The sequence below is a fragment of the Pelodiscus sinensis genome, chromosome 7 (assembly GCF_052426305.1).
Source record: "Pelodiscus sinensis isolate ZL-2025 chromosome 7, ASM5242630v1, whole genome shotgun sequence".
Lineage (NCBI taxonomy): Eukaryota > Metazoa > Chordata > Testudines > Trionychidae > Pelodiscus > Pelodiscus sinensis.
The window spans coordinates 41,048,258-41,070,538 of record NC_143058.1 but is presented as its reverse complement, the minus strand read 5'-3'; the positions used below and the strand labels follow the sequence as shown (position 1 = coordinate 41,070,538).

The 22,281-nt window shown below is 41.7% G+C and overlaps 1 protein-coding gene across 4 annotated transcripts in view; it reads left to right on the top strand.

Moving 5' to 3' along the window:
* The window catches only part of ABCB11 (ATP binding cassette subfamily B member 11), a 77,421-nt gene that overhangs the window by 35,910 nt on the left and 19,230 nt on the right, over nucleotides 1–22,281 (top strand). For 3 of the 4 annotated variants that reach the window (XM_075933556.2, XM_014579869.4, XM_075933557.2), the window contains 9 exons: nucleotides 1,044–1,169; nucleotides 2,841–3,044; nucleotides 5,369–5,539; nucleotides 7,759–7,960; nucleotides 8,686–8,761; nucleotides 10,318–10,450; nucleotides 12,943–13,107; nucleotides 19,072–19,176; nucleotides 19,292–19,453. In XM_075933556.2, the coding sequence (XP_075789671.2) occupies nucleotides 1,044–1,169; nucleotides 2,841–3,044; nucleotides 5,369–5,539; nucleotides 7,759–7,960; nucleotides 8,686–8,761; nucleotides 10,318–10,450; nucleotides 12,943–13,107; nucleotides 19,072–19,176; nucleotides 19,292–19,453 (1,344 nt within the window). The remainder of the gene's footprint in view (nucleotides 1–1,043; nucleotides 1,170–2,840; nucleotides 3,045–5,368; nucleotides 5,540–7,758; nucleotides 7,961–8,685; nucleotides 8,762–10,317; nucleotides 10,451–12,942; nucleotides 13,108–19,071; nucleotides 19,177–19,291; nucleotides 19,454–22,281) is intronic. The other variant, XM_075933558.2, reaches the window with a different exon arrangement.

The following is a 22,281-nucleotide window of genomic DNA, read 5'->3' as shown; positions in this document are numbered from 1 at the left end:
CTCCGTCAGTGATGATAAACATTCAGCTGCATGTATATGCTATAATATACTATATTATGCCAGCTCAGTGCAGATAGCTAGCATAATAGACTTCACGAGAGCCCCCAAAGACCACAAACAGATAAGATATGAAGGCACCTGAGTCAGGTTTTATTGTTGAACGAAATACATTAATAGGTGTCGGTAGCCAGGTGGCCTCCAAGCTCCTATGTATTTGTACCCGGGACAATGGACTTGGCTCAATTGATAGTATGTATTTTACTAATGCCCCCTAGTCTGGACAAAGAATTAAGTCAAGGTACCCCAATATTTATAGACAGAAATGAATAATCTATGATACACATTGTACGTATCAGCTTACGCACTAATGACACGTTTGGTACCTCCCCCTGTACTTTTCTCCAAAGCAGTCACTTCCCATTGTTATACTCTTGTTGTTTCCAATTATTTTATCATGTCCTCAGCCTGGGTGTCCTCGTACTGTCCTGATGGAAGGTATTTACATACTTCATGTGCATTTATCTGTGATAGCAGTTCTAGTGTTGAGAGACACTGACTTGCAGGCAAACATTTGCTTCTAATACAGCCTGTCTATTACCTATAGCATAACTCTTGCTTACTTTGGTTTAAGCACCAGGCCCATGCTTCAGGCTCTTTCTTTCTCCTACAGCAGCCACTTCTAGACCCAGCAGACAATATCTTTGATGCAAACATACTATGTAGAGTTCAGCAGGTACTCATAACATATATGCAGGAGTCATCAAAAAATTACAGGCCAAATTCTCCTCTAGGATGTATATATCTAACTCCTTTTGATTTCTGTGAGAGTCTGGCATAAGAAACAAAGAGCAGAATCTGCTTGCATATCTTTCATGGAGGATAATGCAGTTAATTATCTGTACATGGAAATTCTCCAGTTTGCTTAAAAACCCTTTGGTTTTCATTTCACCTTTTCATTTAAGATGAGAGCAAAACGCAATGATTTCCATCTGTTTGGCTTAAGGAATGTTAGTTACCCTGAATGGACTTTCTTGTGCTTTCAGATTTTGGATAATCTCAGCATGGTTATTAAATCAGGGGAAACAACGGCCTTTGTTGGACCCAGCGGAGCTGGGAAAAGCACCACAGTACAGCTCATCCAGCGGTTCTATGACCCTACAGAGGGCATGGTGAGTATCTCACTATAGCAGGATTTTTCTCATCATAGTCACTTTAAAAGGTAGCATTGTTTTTACTCAAAGTTGGTAAGCAGGATTCTGTGACTGAGCAAATGAGCAGGATGTCTTGTTTAGTTCTGTTATGGAGTTTCCTGAATAATACAATCAGCAACATTTATGGGAAAGAAAAGATTTTAGTGAGGATAAAAATTGTTTCCCTACAAATAAGACTTAAATATGAAAGTTCAGCAGGAATTGCACTCATTCCTATAATGATAATATTGAGGCTAGAGAATCCAGAAGTGGCAAACTGTTTTAAAGCCTGGGAAATGTTGCATAAAACGCGTAACCATTATCCTATGATACTGCTGCACTATGTGCTGAATGGATTGGCTATGCCTTATTACCAACAGCAGAAAAGTTTAATGTATAAACATTCTTATTTCATTTACATTTGGCTTCAAGGAATAAATTACATACAGATCAATAGAGAGCAACTGAACTTAAGAGTCAAAGGGTGAATGAAATATAAAGAAAGCCTTGCTTGAACCTATTCATGTACAAATGAGTTATATTATGGTAATCGTTCCATGATTTCCTCACGTCCTAGTCATGTTAACAATCAGAAATCTCTGTACGCATATCACATCTCCCATCTGAGGATCTAAAATATTTTATAAACTGGAGTAGAATGAAAATTACAGGGAAAACACGTGGAAAATTTCAAAGTAATTTCGATTTTCCTGGTTTGAAGAGTGAATTTTTGCTTGTTCAGTTATTTTTATGAAATTTTGTATTAAATTGTCAGATTTTGACCATTTGCCTTTTCAAAATGTTGTGATTTTCATTGTTTCTTCCCCCTTCCTTTCTTTCCCTTTTCCTCTTTTTTTCGTCATTCCATTTTGTCTGTGAAAAAAGGAGGGAGAGAAGGAAAAAAAGGAGAAAAAGGAACAGAGGAGAGAGAGGAAAATGTACAACTGAAAAACAAACAATACACCTATAAATTTTCATTTTACAGTTTTGTGTAAAAAAAATCTCCCTCAACTTTTTCAAAAAAATCCTTTTTTGCAAAATTCCATTTTCTAGAGCACCACCTCTACTCCCAAAACTAAATCAGTTGAAATATTTCTTTCAGTTTTATTACAAACATCAATTAGTTCTCTTAACCAATGCCTGCAGTGTAGTTATTAGAAATTGAGGCTAATTAAATAAAATGTCATTTTCTGGAAAAAAAATTCATTCTGAATTAGGACAAAAAGTCAAATGTGAATTTTTTCATGTGAAGAGATTTATTTTAGGATTTTCATAGATACATAGATTTGAAAACCACAGGGGAATGCTGTGATGATAAAGTCTTGTCATAAGATTTCGCTGAATGTATTCCTCTTTGAGCAAAACAGCTAATCTTGTGTAAAGATTTATATGATATAGTATAGCAAATACTACAGTTTACTTCATGGGAAGCAGAGTGTCAGAAGCATTCATATTCTTGCAGGACTAGCTCATTGTTCTCATTATTTTTTTCTACAGTTTTATTGTTGAATATATTGTCTGAAGTCCAAATTAGGCTGATTTTCATCTCTCTTATAACATAATGATTCTGAAGTAACTCCATTTGATGCGTATTGTTACAGCAGTGTGAGAGCAGCTGCCTTTTCACTTTTAACTGGTGTTCTTCTGTAGGTTACCCTCGATGGCCATGACATTCGCTCCCTGAACATTCAGTGGTTGCGCTCACTGATTGGCATTGTTGAGCAAGAACCAGTCCTGTTTGCTACCACAATTGCAGAGAACATTCGCTATGGCCGGGAAAATGCTAGTATGGAAGACATAATCAAAGCAGCCAAGGAAGCCAATGCCTACAACTTTATCATGGATCTGCCAATGGTAAATTGCGCCTGTTGTAAAGTTTTGCATCAGAACTTGATGAACAATGGGAAAATTCCTCTTCCTTTCCGTCTGTAACCATGACCAGGATTGGAGAATGGCAAACATACTCCCTATCTTTCAAAAAGGGAAAAAAGAGGACCCACGGTATTATAGACCTGTCAGCCTAGCTTTCATACCTGTAGATACTGGTATCAATTCGAACCACCTAGAAGATAATAAGGTTATCAGGAATAGTGAACAATGGATTTGTCAAGAACAAATCATGCCAAACCAACCTAATTTCTTTCTTTGACAGGGTTATTGGCACGTGGATGGGGAAGTAAGTTGTGCACATGATTTATTTTGATAGCTAGTAAGGCTTTTGACACAGTCTCATATGACATTCTCATGAGTACATTAGGGAAATGTGGTCTGTATACAATTACTAAAAGGTGGGTGCAAAACTGGTTGAAAGGTCATACTCAGAAATGCTGCCACTGTGTTTCAAAGGTGCAGCGTGAGCAGAGTCCAGGGTCAGCTGGGGACTCCAGCTGATCCCGGGCTCCTGTGGTGCTGCTCCTGGGGCAGTGTTTCAAAGGGGCAGCTGCATTGAGCCTGGGGTCAGCTGAGGACGCCAGCTGATCCCGGGTTCCCGCAGTGCTGTCCCTTTGAAACACCCCAGCAGTATTTCAAAGGGTCAGTGCATGTGATTAATCGCGATTAAATTTTTTAATCGCACGATTAATTGTGATTCATTTTTTTAATCGCTTCACAGTTCTAATTAATACTTCAGAGAACTGAAAACACTCAGTTGATATATTCCCCAATGTCTATTTCTGCCCAGGCAAAAACCTACTTATGATCCAGTCCTACCACTCACCTCAATGTGTTTTTAAATAGTCCAGGAAAACCTTTCCAGCTTCCACCCCTTCTCTTAATACTATCTGGCGTATGGAGGTTCTCCACCCCCCAAATTCCAATCATCAGTAGGTGTTGGTTGTTCAGACTTCTGTGCCCCCCAAGAGGGATAGATTAAGAAAAGGGCTTTAGAGGTTGCAGCCTAGGGCTAAGTAGTGCCTTACAAAAAGATCTCTGGGTCACCAAAAGTGAAGATCATTTGGTGGGACTCCTTAGGTTAAGGCCTTGGGCTGCAGCCACTAAAGCCCCTGTGTTTCAGCCTGGCCTGGAGAGAGGGAGGGATTGGAGAGGGACGTGGATCCATCTGCTGCTGTTCCTCCCTTTACCCCCTCTGGTCTGGAATTGCAAGTGCCAAAAGTGTTGTCTGTGTGCATCTCTTGCTGCAGGCTCCACCACCTACAGCTCCCACTGGACAGGAATCTCGACCAATGGGAGGTGTGGGGTGCAATGCCTGCAGGCAAGTGCAGGGCAGGGTATTGGGCCACCTGTCCCTTTCTTTCCCTTACCTCTCTGGGGCTTGCACTACCAAAAGGGAACTGTCCCCCCCGCCTAGCCCTGAGCCACCTCCCACACTCTAAATCCCTCATAGAATCTGTGCACTAGACCACGGCCTTAGTCCGAACTTAGTCATTAGTTTTGAGGAGTAACGTTAGTTCGGACTAAGGGCTTTAGTCCGAACTAACGCGTCCCGGCGCGCACTTCCTGGTTCGAATCAGCTGTGATTCAAACTAGCGTGCCGGCGAGATCATGTTAATGGAGCGCGGGATATTTAAATCCCCGCTTCATTAACTACTTCGATTGTCTCCATCTGCATCCCTAGTTCGAACTAGGGATGCAGTGTAGACATACCCTTGGTCTTATCTTGGAGCCTCCTCCTGCACTAGCCTATAGGATATAGACGGGGCCACGCAGCTCTGTCTGGCTCTTCAGCTTCCTCACTAACTCCACACAAATTTTTCAGTCACCTAAATCCTGGCCTGGACTAAGTAGTGTCCATGTGCCTGACATTGCTACACTACAGTGATCACCATGAGTCATGTAAAGCCACTTGGGTCCCTGGAATGTTAGCTGATTGGCTGCCCCATAGTGAGGGAGAGATAGGGGATTTTTGTCCATGTTACAGTTCTTATGGCTGAATTATACAGTGTAAAAATAACTTTACATTTTGTTTGGTATATATCTTTGGTTTGGGGCTGGCACACATGGGAAACCCAGTTTGGGAAGAAAACGTTTGTTAAATATGCAGGAATCTGCTCTACAGCTCTATGAAAGATCTAGCACTGACACATACTGTGCTTATCTTCTAAAGGTTGTTATTAATTTTGGGCCTACTCCTATAGAAATCCATGAGATTTCTACTATTGATGTCAATGAGAATAGAATAGAATCCTTTGTTGTTTATTTAATTTTTTTCTTTTATACAGCAATTTGACACTCTTGTTGGAGAGGGTGGAGGCCAGATGAGTGGGGGTCAAAAACAAAGGATAGCTATTGCTCGAGCCCTTGTCCGAAACCCTAAAATCCTGCTACTCGATATGGCCACGTCAGCACTGGACAATGAAAGTGAATCTATTGTGCAAAAAGCACTTCACAAGGTTTGTTATGTTGTATTAGTAGTAAGTATTAATGGGCCAGCATAATGTGGCAGATATTTTTGTACTGTTAAACACCATTGTTTGATCCTTTTTAAATAATCTTAGCATAACAGAATTGCTGTTAATGTTTTCTGTCAAGCTGAAACATTAAAATTAATCTGCCGAACTGTTGATAAAAGTTCTATTAGTTATATACATTAACATTCCAAAATGGACATTTGAAACTGTACAAAATAAGAATGATTTTATATAAATGAGAGATGTTAGTTGTTGTTCACAGTCTATCAATATGAAAATCCACAGGTTTCAAATGAATTAATGACTATTCTGAGATCAGAATGTGAACATTCATATTTTGAGCATACATTTCAAAAGCACCTGTTACTCAGAAATGTTCCTATTTTTTCCTCAGAAATCTGCTTGATCTTCTCGGGTCCATTTATGCGTGAAAAATGTGTGCAGTGTGGTTACATTTTTGGCAAAATGGGTCTGACTTAACCTTTAGAGCAAAGTGAAATAAATCAAATTTTAAATAGTTTTGCTTTTCATTATGAATATTAACACCACTTTTGCCATGAATAAACTGTGATCTCATTTTGAAAACAGAGGCCAAAATGCTTAAACTTGGTTGCTTCAAGTCCAAGGTCTGCTGTGCTGAGTTCATTAAATATCCTCGATGGATAATGGCCCATAGAAATCTGAGGAAACTTCACATACATTTAGGGATTTCTTCCACAGACCCGACGGCATTTCTTCTCACAAACAACATGGTTCCAATGGATTATCTGAACACGTGAATTATCTCTCTTCCCAATGTATCTGTGGGAATGGTGTATTCAGAGCAAGGTAACCATGTTTGCAGAGCATCACTCAAGTGTCAAACCATTCTACTGCAATGATCAGAGTCAGAAATGGCTGAATCCCTTTGATCCATCACTCAGGCCTTCACTGCATATCTGATTGCTGCCAAGTCAGATTACCTGGACACACTCTTATTTTGCCTTGTAGCAAACAATTGTGTGAGATTTTGGTCCATGGCAGGCAAGAACCCATGATGCTGTCAGAGGCTTCTTTCACACTAGAAGGAAGACCACCTCTGTGACTTTTTCTTAGTTTCTTTTCCTTCCCTGGGAATTAAGAAAAGCTTGCCTGGTCAGGGTCAACTCTGTTGCTCTGACAAGAGCTTGGCAAACTTGCTTTTCAGCTGTGCTGATTCTTTACAGGGAACAACCTTGCATTCTTCCTCTGAGCCAAGATCTTTTGCCACATTAGGGAGATTGGACAGTGCACCCCCACCTAATTTAGGATGAAACTTCTCTCGGAGAGCAAATACAATGCAGCTTGAGTCCAGAAAGTCTGCACAGGGAAAATAATTATGTTTTTAAGAAGACTCTGTTTAACTCATTCTAGAACAAATATTTTGATCCATTCTCTTGTCCAGTTCTGTCTTCCTTTAATCTCTGGTGTCTATGACAAAGGGGTTGCTCATCAAGGTAACTCTTGTTTTCTGATTACACTGGTTCTCCAGAGCAGCACGGATCCTCCTTTCTCTTCTCTACTCCAGTGCTCAAGTTCTCAAGTTTCTGGAGGCAGAGAGGAACTGAGGGACAGTTTGAAGAGGCATGTTATTTACACCTCTGATCAGTGGAATATAAGAGTCTAGGGAGCTGTGTGTGACCTCTGAATGTTAACTGCTGTTTTTTAAAGTTCTGTGGTTCACAGATACGGTAGTGATGTGGGTCTTTTACACATCCAAATTGATGGGTTATATGCTAAGCACATGTTTCCTACAGAATGGTTCCGAGAAGGCAAGAAATTCAGAGAGCATGAGTTACCTTGGTAAGTGATCCCTTTTCACTCCTTGCACGATCATTCTTGACACCGGAGAGTTTTCATCAATTTCCACATGTACTACAACTCCTGTTTAATTTTATAGCCTTGAACCTTTTAATTACCAGTCAAATGACCATTCTTTGCCCTGAGATGTAGCATCTTTGGTAATGATTTATATAGCACTGCTAATACCTGCAGCAGAATCTGCAGTCCAAGGGCTAGGTCCTGAGAGGTGCTGAGGTGAGTAGGGGCTTGATCCAAAGCCAATTTAAGACAGTTTTTTACTTCACTGAACTTCAGATCATGCTCCAGCATGTATTCAGCTCAGCATCTCTCAGAATATCAGGTTGCTGTCCTAACAATATTGTTGATCTTTTCTCTCTCAGGCTCGCCTGGGGCGCACTGCCGTCTCAATAGCCCATCGTCTGTCCACAGTCAAAGCCGCTGATGTCATCATTGGGTTTGAGCATGGAAGGGCTGTTGAGAGAGGAACACATGAGGAGCTACTGGAAAGGAAAGGGGTTTACTTCACACTGGTGACCTTGCAAAGCCAAGGAGACAAGGCACTTACTGAAACAGCAGTGGAAAGTAAGTGTTTTATGCTATTTTTAAGAAATTATGTTATATCCCACAGAACACAGAGCATCAATAGATTCCTTGTTAATATTAGTTGTTTGTTCTCCTTTGGTTTTCCTGAAGGGTGAGTTTTAGTACTCATAGAAGTGATATATCAGTAGCGCTATCCAAAATGTGCTTTTGCACATGCATGCTGATCAACCTCCCTCACATAGATTTGTCAGCAATTTTTCATCTGCATTTCCCTGGCATTTTATATCTCCTTTGCTATTGACAGTTTGGCAATGTTGAGTTGAAAAAAGAGATAAATTATGGAGTATGCCAAGGTCACCCTATTTGTTTTACTGGTGACCTGAGGCAGAAGTTAAAAGCTAATATAATGACTTGTGTAATGCTGTAAAAACATAGACTGATTATCTTTGAGGATGAAAGCATTTTCTGCCACTTAAATTGTAATACAAATTTTTGAAACACCCTTACTAGCCACATCCACAGTTTCAAAATACTATATTCATTGAGTTCATATTAAATTTACCTAACTTTAATATGTCAAATATAAATTAATACAAAAACATATATTCTAAGGCATAGTAACAAAAATTGATGACATTCCTTTGGTAATGTACAAAATACCTCAGCTATGAATTGAGAATATTTTAATGTTTTGCAAATAAATAATTGGTTTAACTAAATTTTACTGCAAACAAAGGAGCATCTAACATATTTTACAATTGCAGAAAATAACTTGCTTGCTAAGCCAAACCTTATGAAAGTCCAGTCTTTTAGCCGTGGGAGCTATCGAAGCAGTTTGCGGTAAGCTTTTAAAATACTGACACCTCTTGATACATTTCTAGATATTTGTATTCTTCGGTGACTTTCTAAATGACATGGGGTGGAGACTGCACTGCCTTGGATGGTGCAGAACAAAGTGAGAGAATGCTGCAAACACCTTTGCTAAAGCATAGAGAAGTATCACAAGTGTGGAAATGTAGAGAGTGCACTAATACATTCAAGCCCATGAAGTTAATGAAAAGACTCCTACATTTAGTTTCTCTCCACCCTATGTGCACCCTAATCTTATGTCCTCCTGTTCAAAGGGCATAAGATTTGGGAGAAAAGTAGGGGTGGCCATTGGTGGGTTGTCTTTTATTGCTCTGGGCTCCCTACTAATGCACATACTGAACATCAGACAAGACAAGTATTACTCCTGCTTTACAACAGCACACAAGGCTGGGGAGTAGCACTGGCACTTATTCACGTGACTAGCTTATTCTCTTGCACTGACAGAACAGACCTTGCTTCATGCAAGTGCAGGGACTTTGATTTGTGTAGCCTTTTTTATTGACTATACAAACCTTCTCATCCATCTCACACACTATAATGACTGATGAGGATGGTCCCTGTGTGGCAGATATAGGACCAAATCCTGTCTTGAGCTGCACAGGTAGTGGAAAATGGTGTCTGATACCTTTTCACCCTGCAATCAGGATTCTGGCATAATGTTTTCATATGTACATGTCCATAAGCAATTCATATTCACGGGGGCTGACAGACTTGCTGAATCCCTGAGCAAAGTAGGGAGGGGCGAGGCCCTGGGCAGAAGGAGCAGGGTTGGGGGCAGCTAACCCTCAGCGCCACCTAGAGCGCACCATATTGGGCACCCCCAGCATGCTGCATGGTGCTCTGGCAGTAATTTAAAGGGTCCCCAGGCTCTAGCTGGTCTTGATACTTCTCTCTTCTGCATTGCTATCAAAACATTTATGAAAATGAAAGCAGAGTCTGCTTGGATTTCACAACTCACTTCTGGCCCCGTGAAATCCTCTTTCCATGCAAGAGATTTTGTTAATTTAAGGCCGTGTTGAATCAGATGACACTTCTAACCCAGCAGTTGTAGACTGGGGTGCCATCCCATCATGGATAGGTGGACTGAGTGCTCATGCTGCAGCACTGTGTAATACAGCTGCTGTGTCATGACTGTGGACCCTGTGGTGAAACTGACTTGAGTACTCTGAGGGAGCAGGAAACCCCACTTTTCTGTGGCTTTGGTGAACATATTGCAAGTTTAACAGGAAATGCACACCCACTATTTCCCTACAAGCTGTGTTTTCAGATATAAGAGAACAAGGTATGGTATATAAACCTAAACAGAAGTATCCATTCCTGTTGTGGAATTCCTCCTTCCCACAGTTAGAAGACTGAAGAAGAAGCAGTATGAAAGGCAATGCTGGGCCTTTGCAGTTACAGAGTTTGCTTCAACAATCTCTGATTCCAGGTTCTCATATTAGTCTAAAAAAAACCTGACCCAATCTTCAAAGCACATATTGTATCAGAGCATGAGGAACAGACCTTCTCACCCTTCTGTTTCACAGAGCTTCCCTTCGGCAGCGTTCCCAGTCTCAGCTCTCTAATGTAGTACCCAGCCATCCGTTATCAATTGCAGGAGACCAGTCAGATGCTGTGTATCGAATGCATCATTATGAAGAAGGCACATCCACGCAAACGGTCAGACATTATAATGCCAATAGATAAAACATGTTTTAATATCTTTTGGCCCTGATAATTATATACAGATAAGTATTTTTCTAATAGGTGGTTGTGGAGGAGACACATCATCTTGCATGTGTCCTTTTGGTATTTAAACAAAGATATGACTCTTGGCCTCTGCTGTTTATGAGCTAAGTGCTGCAATTGGGTGGCACCTGATACGTACATACCCACACACAAAGCCAAGCACAGAGTACGACTAGAGATCTGGGTGTAAGTGTGGTTGAAGTGAACATTCCAAAACATGTTCAGGCCACGTGAGGGGAAATGCTCATTTTGTGGAGTATAACAGTTGCTCAGAAGTAGAAATTGCACTGTTTGTTGCACTGTTTGTGGAGCTAGGCTCTCATGTGCTCTATGGACATGTGGGAGTCCTGAGAATGTAACTGGGGCTTCCTCAGGCCACTGACATAAATGGGAGAGTTTTGATGACATCCTTGGGGTTTGAATCAGTTTCTTGGTGTGGTTCAGCTACATGGAGGAAAGGGGCAGGATGCCTTTAAATGGCCTTTCAGAACTATCTGTGCAGGAATATGCACAGTGGCTATTTAAAACCCCCATACCCTCTCCTCCACCTCTCTCCACACCACCCGCCCCCTTCCCGCCCCCCCTCCCCGGGCAATGCTGTCAGCCTCAATTCCTAGCACTTAATCAGCTCTGCACAGGGCAATGTAGAAAGTGGCACTATTGCTGCCAGCACCGTGCAAGGATAAACATAGGATTCCAGCCTGCAAGGCTGTGACTCTGGCACCTTTGGCTTTCACCAACACAAAAGGAAAGAGCAGAACATTCTTCTTCCTCTCCTCCCACATATTCCTGGTAAAATGATGTACAAAAAGTTCCGGCAATGAGCACTTAAATAAATGAGCAGGGCTCAGCACAGTCATTGTCTCCTCAATCAAAGCATGGGGTCTCTGCACTAGCCAGGAGTAATTATGAGCATTCTTGCATCTGACATGAGGTCAATTCACCTAACATGAGGTGTAATTAGTGTATAACTCTGAGGCCTCCGTTTGTTCTCCTTGTAATGGATGCCTGTTCATCGCCCACACAGCGTCTACTCAGTGCCTACAACCACAATGTTTTGAAATATTACTTAAGAATTTACCATGAACAATTCATCACGTCACCTTGTGAGGAAATAATTTGAGGGCTCAGTAATGGCTCTTGCGGCCCTAGAGTTTTGGAGGGAGGAGAAGGTGACCTATCTGCATTGCAGTGGCTGGAATAATGCCAGCGTAGGGAAGCAGCAAGCATAAAGATACTCCTGACCTGGGTATAATTCCACTGCAATCAGGGAAGTTATCCTGAGGATGGATCCATGTTCCATTGTCTCCTGAGGTGTTGGAGGAAAAGTGCTCGGAGGTACCCTTGTGGCAGCAGGCCCCGGCTGGGAGCTCAGGAGTGCAAGACACTCTTATGAGTCTTCCTTGTGCAAGGACAATGGAAAGAAAGGGTGTCCCTCCCTGCCCTTTTTCTTATGGCCTCTAAGTACCCCATGTATTAAGAGACGTGCTAACATTTTACTCCCAATGAGTGACAGAGAGCAATTCCTATAAGCCCTTTGAAATACCAGTTTGAAAGAAAAGGTAAAATATAGAAATGAGGTGCCTGTGTACATTTTAATAGTTCCCAAAAGAATGCCAGCTTGCTTTTCAACCCTTACACCATGACATTTCTCTTCGGAGTCTAAGCCTCTCTTGAGCCCTGAATCCTGTGAAACTCCGTGGAAGTTTCAAGTCAGGTCTATGAATGGATGGCTCATCTGCAAGCAAAGGGGTTTTCCTCCCTCCTGGCTCTGCTTTCAGAACTAAGAGAACCTAGGAAGGCCCAGACAGTGGTGGTCTTGGCTTGGTCACATTTGCTTATAAGTTGTAGCTGAGAGAGACACAGTTGTCTGGTGATCTGAACACAGAGAGTAAAATTATGCTTTCAAGAGCCATGGAAGCTCCTCTATGTGGTACTTACTAACTTCCACATAGTAACAGGGCATGAGCTGCCTCTTGTGGCACTGTCCCTACCCCCTTCCAACCCTTAACAGAAGGCTATCCATAGGATCAGAGTTTCCACAGGCTGATGCTGGGAGTGGCAGCTGCATGATAGGTTGGTGCAGGGACTACTCTTCATTCCAACACCAGGCACTCAAAGATTGCCCAGGACATACACTCTGCATATGGTGGGGTAAAGTTGATTGTCAGCCTGCTCAGAACAACATGACCATGATGCCATGCTAATAAAAATGCCATTAAAAAAATCGGATCACGGTGAAGTAACATGCCGAAGTTATAGTGCCAGAAATTTTCTACAGATGTGTGATGCACCAGTCTGAACAGGATAACATGGGCTGTGAAGAGGAACTCACTAAAGCTACAGTGATGTGGGGAGATGAATCTCTTGTGGGTGGCTTTGCGGGAATGTTTATACTTCATAAATCAAATCTATTTTGTTAGAAGATGTTTGAGAAGGAAGAAGAGGACGTGGAGCCTGCACCAGTCACCAGGATTTTGAAATATAATGCTCCAGAGTGGCCATATATGTTGTTTGGATCTGTTGGTGCAGCTGTGAATGGGGCAGTAAATCCACTCTACGCTCTGTTATTCAGTCAGATTCTGGGGGTAAGTCATGCTAATATTTTAAAATTCATGCAGTAGTGTTGGTTATTACCCTTATGCCTTTAGAGCTTGGCAGGCAAGAGTGATGAACAAACTAAAGCAGGAACTACGACATGCTAGTCTCAGCACTGACTTTGTCATCTTTGACAAATCTTCTCCCCTCTCTGCCTCATCTTCCCAGTTTGGCAAGTGGGGATAATCCTCTGACCTAGCTGAGCAGGGTGATCTGATCAGTAAGACTCCCATCACCATAGTTTCTAAGCACCTTGCAGAAGCACAGTAAGCCCTGTGACTAACATCTGGCAAGTATAGTTCCTTCTTTCTGCCATCCTCTCCCTAAGGGGAGAAACGTGTGTGCTGTGCAATGTAATGTGTCGGTAGCCTGGGGTGTTTTGTGTGTGTCTGTGCTGTTCTGTGTTCCCATTAGAGGTGGCGTAATCAAAGAAGTGTGCTATCCACTTGTAACTGGAGATGGTGCGGTTTGTTATGATTCCTGCAGGAGTTTATTCCACCATCTTGGACCGATCCCCAAGAAAGCTCTATCTTCTGCATACATGAGCTTTACTTAATGAATCAGGGCATGAGCTGTGCTCTTTCTGAAGTTGATGAAAATCCTGCTATTGACTTTAATAAGACAATGATTTAGGTTCTAGTTAATTAATTAATGTATGTAAAGTGCTCTGCATGTAGAAACTATTAGTGTTAATTGAATTGTTTCAAATACCCCTTTTCCAGGTAAAAGGAAAATAATGTAAGAAAAGTATCTACAAAAACATTATTTCCCTTTTTAATTATTTCTTATCTGTCCCTCACCGTCAAGAGGACATTGCCTGTTACATGAATGTACTAAGGGGCTTGGCTTACTTCACATCCACTCAGGGAAAGATCAGAGCTAATGTAAATACGAGTCTCAAAAAAAAAAAAATTACTGGGAAAATAGGGCCCATCCCTGCTAAAACTTACCTGTCTGGATAATTCCACTGTCCTCCCATGAAAAATCAATGGTTTACAGGATCAGACCTAGACTTTGACAAGTGTCAAAATGTAATGGTATATAGAGGAAAATTCTGAAAACACTTCAGAATAGGAACATATTTTATGGGCCTGGGCCAGAGCTCTTCCTGCAAGATAGTGAGCACTGTGAGATCTCTGGCTGATTCCTAATCAATAAGGATTGGGTCCAGTGGGAGCTGAGCATGTTGCAGACGGCTCTGTGCATGCTAGAAGAATTGGGCCTAACTGAGATACTTTACGAACCAATAGCCAAGCATAGCCTTGGAATGTTTTAGTTGTGCTAGTGCAGGGCCTGCCAGACAGCTGGTTAACAGATGCAGCACACACCCTGCTCCACATGTAGTATGAATAGCCTCATCATTGATGATGGTGATGGACATGTTGGCATGTGTTGGAGCAAAAATAAACTCGGTGAAAGGGAAGAAGCACATTTACGAATAGAGGAAGCCAGATCTAGTAGAAAGAGAGAAATATTATTTGCAGAGTTCTCAGATGTTCTCATCTAATGTCAGCTGCATTTGCATCCACATAATGCCATTTGTGAGGAGGGGCACAGAAAGTCTGCACTATTGGCCCCATTACTGGGGAGACCTTCTGAACAGGCTTAAGTCTCAGTTGAGTACGTCACTTATTCATGTACTTATGCCCCACTGCTTGCTCCTGAGTCAGGGTCTGTAGCAGGAGCCTCAGAATGAATTGTGAGTGGCTGCCAGAATTACTAGGGCTCCTACAGGGGGTATGCTGCAGTAAGAGTTCTGTGACCCTTTAGCTGGGAGCAGACTGTGCTGCTCTCCTTTGCAAGCCATTCAGGAAAGGAGGCCTGGCCATGACCTTACCCTCAGAACATCTTCCTTGCAGACTTTGGAGAAGCTTGCACCTGCACTAATGGGAAGCAGAGGCACTCCTTCAGCAGCCACAACGTGGCTGGGGAATATTGCAGTGGGGGATTAAGGAAAAGAAGGTACTTTGCACTCACTGAAATTTTTATCATGTTGATTGCAATCAGAGTAGGGTCAGACTTTTTTGGTCATGGTCACCTATTGTCTAGGCCTAATACAGTAATCAACACAAATGTATTTATGGAGTGTTTCAGTATCAACAGTTACAGGGATGAACTCTTGGGTAGCTGGGAAAATACTAGACTCTCTCCCCTCATTTAGAACTCTCATGAATTCTGGAGAGCAAAGGCTACATTAGCCTGTTTCACAGCCATGTACACACATTTTTAGTTTTATAAATAGGTCTTCAGCAAATTCATGGTCCATTTTCATCAATTTCAAGGTTTAAGTTTTAAAAATCCTAAATGTTATGAATTCAGCTATTTAATCCTGAAATGTCATGGTATTGTAATTGTAGAGCCATGCAAATGACAAAAAAAAGGAGTTTTGGGTAGATCTCAGGGTTATTGTGTGTGTGTTGCGGGGGGAGAGAGGGGAAAGGAAAATTGTTATATTGCTAAAATTACTTCTGTACTGCTGCTAGTGGCAGCACTTTCTTCAACACTGGGCAGCTGGAGAGCAATGACTATTGGCTGTGACCCAGGTCTGACGGCAGTATTGCACAGCAGCATCAGAGAAATAAAGATGGTACGGTATGGTATTGCCATCCTTACTTCTATGCTACTGCCACGGTCTTCAGAAGTGGGCACCCAGCCAACAGCCACCACTCTTCGACTGCCCAGCTTTGAAGGCAACCCTGAATAAGGGTGGTAGCACCTAAATTCCCCCAAAAGAACCTTTCAACCTCTCCGCAACTTCCTTCTGCGTCAGGACCCCCAATTTGAGAAACACTGGTTTCCCCTATGGAATCTGTATAGTGTTAGGGTAAAGACACACCAAAAACCTAATTTCACAGTGGGAAACCAGATTTCATATTCCGTGACACATTCTTCAAGGCTGTGAATTTGGTAGGGTCCTATTTATAAATTAATATTTCTGTTCCATCAATAGGATTTTTGCTTCTACCATTTCAGATGAAGAAAGTAATTGCAAGAGCAAATCTAATAATTAACATATGGCATATGAGAATGATCTAGGGAGGTTGTGGAATCTCCATCACTGGAGATATTAAAGAGCAGGTAAAATAAACATTTATCAGGGAGGATCTAGATCAGTGGTTCCCAACGTTTTTTATACCAGGAACTGGCAAACCCATTCACAAACTTTTGGAGGACCAGTTAAATTATATTTGCATATTCAACATACAAATAATGAATATGCAAATAAAATGTTATTGGTCCTCCAAAAGCCCCACCCCACAGTGCCCCTTACCCCTCCACTACCTTCCAGCACCAGCCACTGACCCCAGAGTCCCCTGCACCCAACCCCCTCAGTGCCAGCCCCCTACTTTCAGAGCCCCCCGTGGCAGCCCCCCATTCCAAATGCCTCAGTGCCAGTTCCCTACCCATTAGAGCCCCCACCACCAGACCCCCCCAGTGCCAGCCTCCTGTTTCCTTAGCCCCACTGCACCAACCCCCCCCGAGCCCTCCACAGTGCTAGCCCCCAATCCCCAATATCAGCCCCATCCCCAGAGCTCCTGGTGCCAGCACTGACCACATAATCCCCCACTACTAGCCCCATCTCCAGAGTCTCCCAGTGCCAGCTCCCTTCTCTGGACACCCCAGTACTTCCCAGTGTCAGCCCCCTGCCTCTTAGAGTCTCCCACCCCCCATACAGCTCCCTACCCCTGAGCTCCTCAATATTAGCTTCACCCCCAGAGTCCCCCAGTGCCAGCCCCTGCCTCTTAAACCCCCTGACCCGCAAAGCACTAGCCCCAACTTCAGACTCCCCTGGACTGCCCCACTCCCCTCACCTAGCTCTGCGCTGCTTCCCAGCCACCAGCTAAGCGCTGCTGCCCAGGTTATGGCTGCTCTAAGGCTGCCGTGCCAAACTGCGCAGCCCTCCCACTGGGCAGCAACGTGCTCTTCCACATCTGGGAAGAGACCCTGCTCCTGCCCCTGCCTGATGCTGGCTGGCTGAGTGGTGGGACAGGACGCACTTCTCCAAACAGCCGCAGTGGGAGCAGCGTACCCCAGCTCCAGCCCCCCAGAGCCACCGCGGCCTGGCAGCAGGCCAGGAAGCCATTGATCTAGATGGTGCCTGGTCCTGCCATGCGGGCAGGGGACTGAATTTGATGACTTCTCAAGGTCCCTTCCAGTCCTAGTATTCTATGACTCCTATGATTCTTCACACTTGCTGCACTTTGTGCTGGTTATGTACAAAATGCCCATTTTCACAAAACATTTTTCAGCACATTTATATAAAGTTTAGATATATATCCATGTAGTGCAAGGGTACAGAGACAGCCGAGGACCAGGAATAATTAGATCTGTATTCTAATCTAGATTCAGCATAGGACCTACTTTATCAAGTAGCTGCCATCAGCTTCTTGTGTCTCATTCAACTCACAGCTCAAGCATAAAACCAGGCTAACTCCTGTTGAGAAACAGGTGCTAAATCCAAAGTTTTATCTTCCCAGCTACATAAATTACAAATATTTCCCAAAATTGCTGACAGCCTAAGAAATTTCAGATAAAATAAGCTATGGAGAGTATTGTTTGTTGCATTGGACAAGAACACCAGCACCCTTGTATATGATACTTTTATTATGATAGATTAATAAGAAGAGATGATATAAAAATGTGGTGTTATTTTTTAAAAATAAATGAAATTAAGTCTGGCCAAATAATATGCTCTGCTGTTGAAAGGTCAAGGCAGACCAGAGACATTTGGAGCACACGTTAATCTCTTTTCCACTCGCACTAGTATTTTGGATTTTGCAGGCTTTAGTTTGTTGCCAGGGAGTTGATACTGAAAGTTAAAAATTACTTTGAAGGGGCTTTGCCAGTGGAGAATAACTAGCTTTATTTCAAGTTCTTCCAAACCATAGTTTTTATAGATCACTCCTGAATCATAAATACATTGGGGGTGACCTTTTAAGACCAAAACATAGTTTGTGGTATTTTATTTGTTGCATGTATAACTAAGAAAAAAATTCCCACATCCCTTTCTATTACATTTAGTTGCAAAAATTTAAGATAGTTTAGAAGTAAGTCTTAAAGGTCAAATCTGCAACCTATTTTCAACTACTCCCACGAGTTAAACATGTTGTTCTCTTGTAGGATTTGCAGATGTATAGAGATTTTACTTATTAAATCTAGTTAAAAATTAGAACTATTGTCATTTTATCAGAGAAGTCCAAACACAAGCTGCTGCAGTAAAAAAATTAACTGGTAGGTATTCCAAATGACAGTAACTGCTATGAATAGGAACTGCTAAAAGATGACAAGTGAGATTTGGACCGTTACTTCATTGGCAATCAGTTTAATAGCAGCAGTTAAAAAGATCAGACACAAAGAGGAGATAAAAAACAGCATCTAGGAGGAAAACCAATTCTAAGTTGAGCTCTGGACATTTTTTCCAATGAATTCTCTTCCCTACGTACACTGGCAGGAGAGTGGCTTACTTTCACATTGGTTCAACATGTGGGATCTATGTTTTCCCTTCGATGCTGCTAAAGGAAGATATAGACATGCTTCAATGAGAACTGTTCATGTGTACCAAAGGGCAAATTGTCCTGATTTGCAAGTTGTATTTAATTTTGCACTTTCCAATGAGCCACCAGATTCATGGATTTTATAGGGGTTAAGGGAGTTGTTCTATTTTTGCTTTAGCAAAAGAAAAGAGTAATAGAGTCCACTAATCTAATCTTTGCCACAGTCTTGTAACTTCACTTATGAAGTCAGCTGATGTAAAAAGGCAAAGTTCCACTGAAATCAATGAATTCACACTGTTTTTTACCAACTGATAATCTGTCTCGTCATGTTTTCATCTGACCCTCATCTTTAGGGCTGAAGTGAAAATTTTCACTGACATAAACAAATTCTGCTCACCTTGATCATACTAATACTACCATTGTCACTCTGATGTTATGACGTTCATTTTATTTCAAAAGACCTTTTCCATGCCTGATGAAGAAGAACAAAGATCACAGATCAATGGCATCTGCCTGCTTTTTGTCCTTGTTGGAGTTGTATCATTTTTTACACAGTTCCTGCAGGTAATGGCGATTCATTAAACTTCTGCTTTGCTAGTTTCTTTTTCTGTTCATGTCTATCTATGTATGCATTTATGTGGGTCTTCATAGTAAGAGTATTTGTTCTTATGCATACCAGGGATACACATTTGCAAAATCTGGTGAGCTGCTTACAAGACGATTAAGGAAAATTGGTTTTCAGGCTATGCTAGGGCAAGAGATTGGTTGGTTTGATGATCACAGAAACAGCCCTGGTGCCTTGACTACAAGACTTGCAACAGATGCATCACAAGTTCAAGGGGTAAGAAACCATATACAATATTAGGAATTATTTTGCTCCATGCCAATTATTGCATTATTATGGTATTTGATGTATCATTTCTAGTATATTGTATGTACATACTAATATAAATATATATTTAACCTCAAGGTCTCTAATCTCACTCTAGCTAGTTAAGCTATTTCCAATGTGTGTAGTATCTTCAATAGGACTGGCACAGTGATCAGTTATTCTATGTTAAATGCAGAACTAGAGTTAGATTCTGCTATCCATTGTACTAGTGTAACCAGGTCAATGTTTTAAGTCACCAATAATAACTGAAAGACAAATTCAGTGTTTAATCCTTAATTTTTCATTGCTAAAGGTGGAATTTTGCTCTAATCACTAAATGCATATTACTGAAACATATCTCAGTCATTTTTAACCACTTCCATCAATAATAATATCAACAAGTAAACAGAATTTTCAGCATGGTGTGGAGTTTATTACTGTTGTGACTCAGGTTAATAATCTATTTAAGAAAAACACTTTACTACTACATAACATGCCATTTCAGGACCAGTCTCAGGCTGGCACATTTGCAACTAATGTTGCAAAAGTAATGCTCCTACTGTTTGGGAAACACAGCTCATTAGCACCATATTCTAGCACCCCCTGCTGGCCAAAGGTGTGTGCTGCTGGGTTCTGTGTGTGCTTGATAGAATTCTCTTGCCTTTGCTGAATGACAATTCTAGTTATTACATTACACACACACACACACACACACACACACACACACACACACACACACACACACACAAAACAGAGCTATGAAATGAACAAAGCCAAAAACGTTCCCCAACTCTTTCAGCTCTGTAATTAATAAGAGCTCAAGTAAAGAGGCTCAATTGGAATTTATTAATCAATGATAATTAGTCAATGATTAACACAACACAATTCAAAACATAGAAAGGATGGCTAGGGTTACCACACCAGTCTGGAAAGTGGACAAGTTACTATGATGGGTCTGGAGTTTCCCAGAATTGGTGTCCATCTCACAGTGACTAGTGAAAGCAACCCAGGAGATTTTCAATAGGATATTTTAAGAAAATGACACTACTTCATGTTGTAAAAAATAATCTCCTGGAATAGCTTCAGCTAGACTTGGCAACCCTAATTACTGAAACTCAATTCACTCCTTTCTAATCCTTGTAAACTCTGCTCTTTATATACTTGTTCAAGATAAGGAAAAAATCTTTCTTTTTTCTGATCTATTGAGATCCACTTATGGGATCTCAGCATACCTAATCAACTAGCTAAAGATACCTGTAACATATCTGTTCTTTTATCGTATCTGTCCTGATTATAGAAAACACCTGATTATAGAAAACACCACTCCATTTCCTACAGCCTCCCGTGGCTGGAAATAGTGAACCGCAGCCATTGGGAGCTGCAGGTCTCTGTGGCTATGGATACTTAGATTAAACAAATGTCTTACCACCCACCAGCAGCTGACCTGTGTGGTCCTGAACCCAATTTTGAAAACACCTTCATTATGTGATGGCCACATGTTCTTTCTCTTTTTCTGTTTTTTTATTTCATTTTAATTAATAATTGAATTAATATTGATCATAACTCAACTATAATACCAAATAATAATATGGTGTTATGCTTAAAGAAAGCACACAAGATCTTTTATAGGGGAAAAGGCAGTACGCCGCATTTATTGAGAATACAACAGTTAGCATATGCTTTTCAGTCACTCACTCACACACACACACACACACACAGTCCTGCCAGTCGATGTCATAGTTACTAAACTCCAGAGTCTGGATCAATCTAGTGACAAGCCAGATTGATCACAGAGGAGGAGCTGGGCTCTGTCAGTTGCGATCTGATGCTCCTGGAGTTGGTGGCAAGACGAACCCAAAGTTCCATGGCAAAACACCCTGCTTTTATAATCCTTTTCTCTGTTGAAGTCTATGGATTTTGCTGTGTCAATCTATGACCATTTTGTTATTTTTTGGTTACCATTTCAAAACATCTCCAAAAGAGTCATCCTGTCCTGGATTTTAATCAATTGTCTTTACTGGTGCCAGCCTTCACCTTTAGCCCGCCGGCGCCATTTTTAAATGCTGGCAGTTGGAACCCCGTGCCGCGCGGCTACACGCGGCACGGAGTAGCTAGTTCGGATTAGGCTTCCTAATCCGAACTAGCTGTACTCCTCGTGGAATGAGCCTAATCCAAACTAGCTACTCTGCGCTGCGTGTAGCCGTGCGGCACGAGGTTCGAACTGCCGGCATTTAAAAATGGCGCCGGCCAGCTTCATGCAAATGAAGCCCGGGAAATTCAAATCCCGGGCTTCATTTGCAAGTGCGGTATGCCTACATTACCCTCCTAGTTCGAATTAGGAGGGCAGTGTAGACATACCCCCCCTTCCTTGATGCTGGATGTGCGCTGATGATTTTCTTTTGGTGTCTGTAAGTCTCATCTCCGCCTCTCATTCTCCCCTCCTCTCTTGACCATCTGGCTTTAACAATGGCCTTCACACCTTATCTCTTCCTGAGGTATACGCACCACATCTACACAAACAGCCTTTTACAGAGACCTTTAAAGGAGAATACAAACAACAGTATTTTATATTGAGCAAAAGCAAAAGGCATTGTAAAAACTTACTCAAATTTTGTAATTAAAACAGTTCACATTGAGGCTTGAGTCTTCAACATTCCTCTAGACACAATACAAGATTCTATTTCTTACTTACTAAACCTAAAAGCAAATAAACGTATATTTAACTAAAGGGCCTAAAGGTCTATTCCTACCTTAACATAAATCCTACATTACTACATTATTAAACCTAAAATACAAAT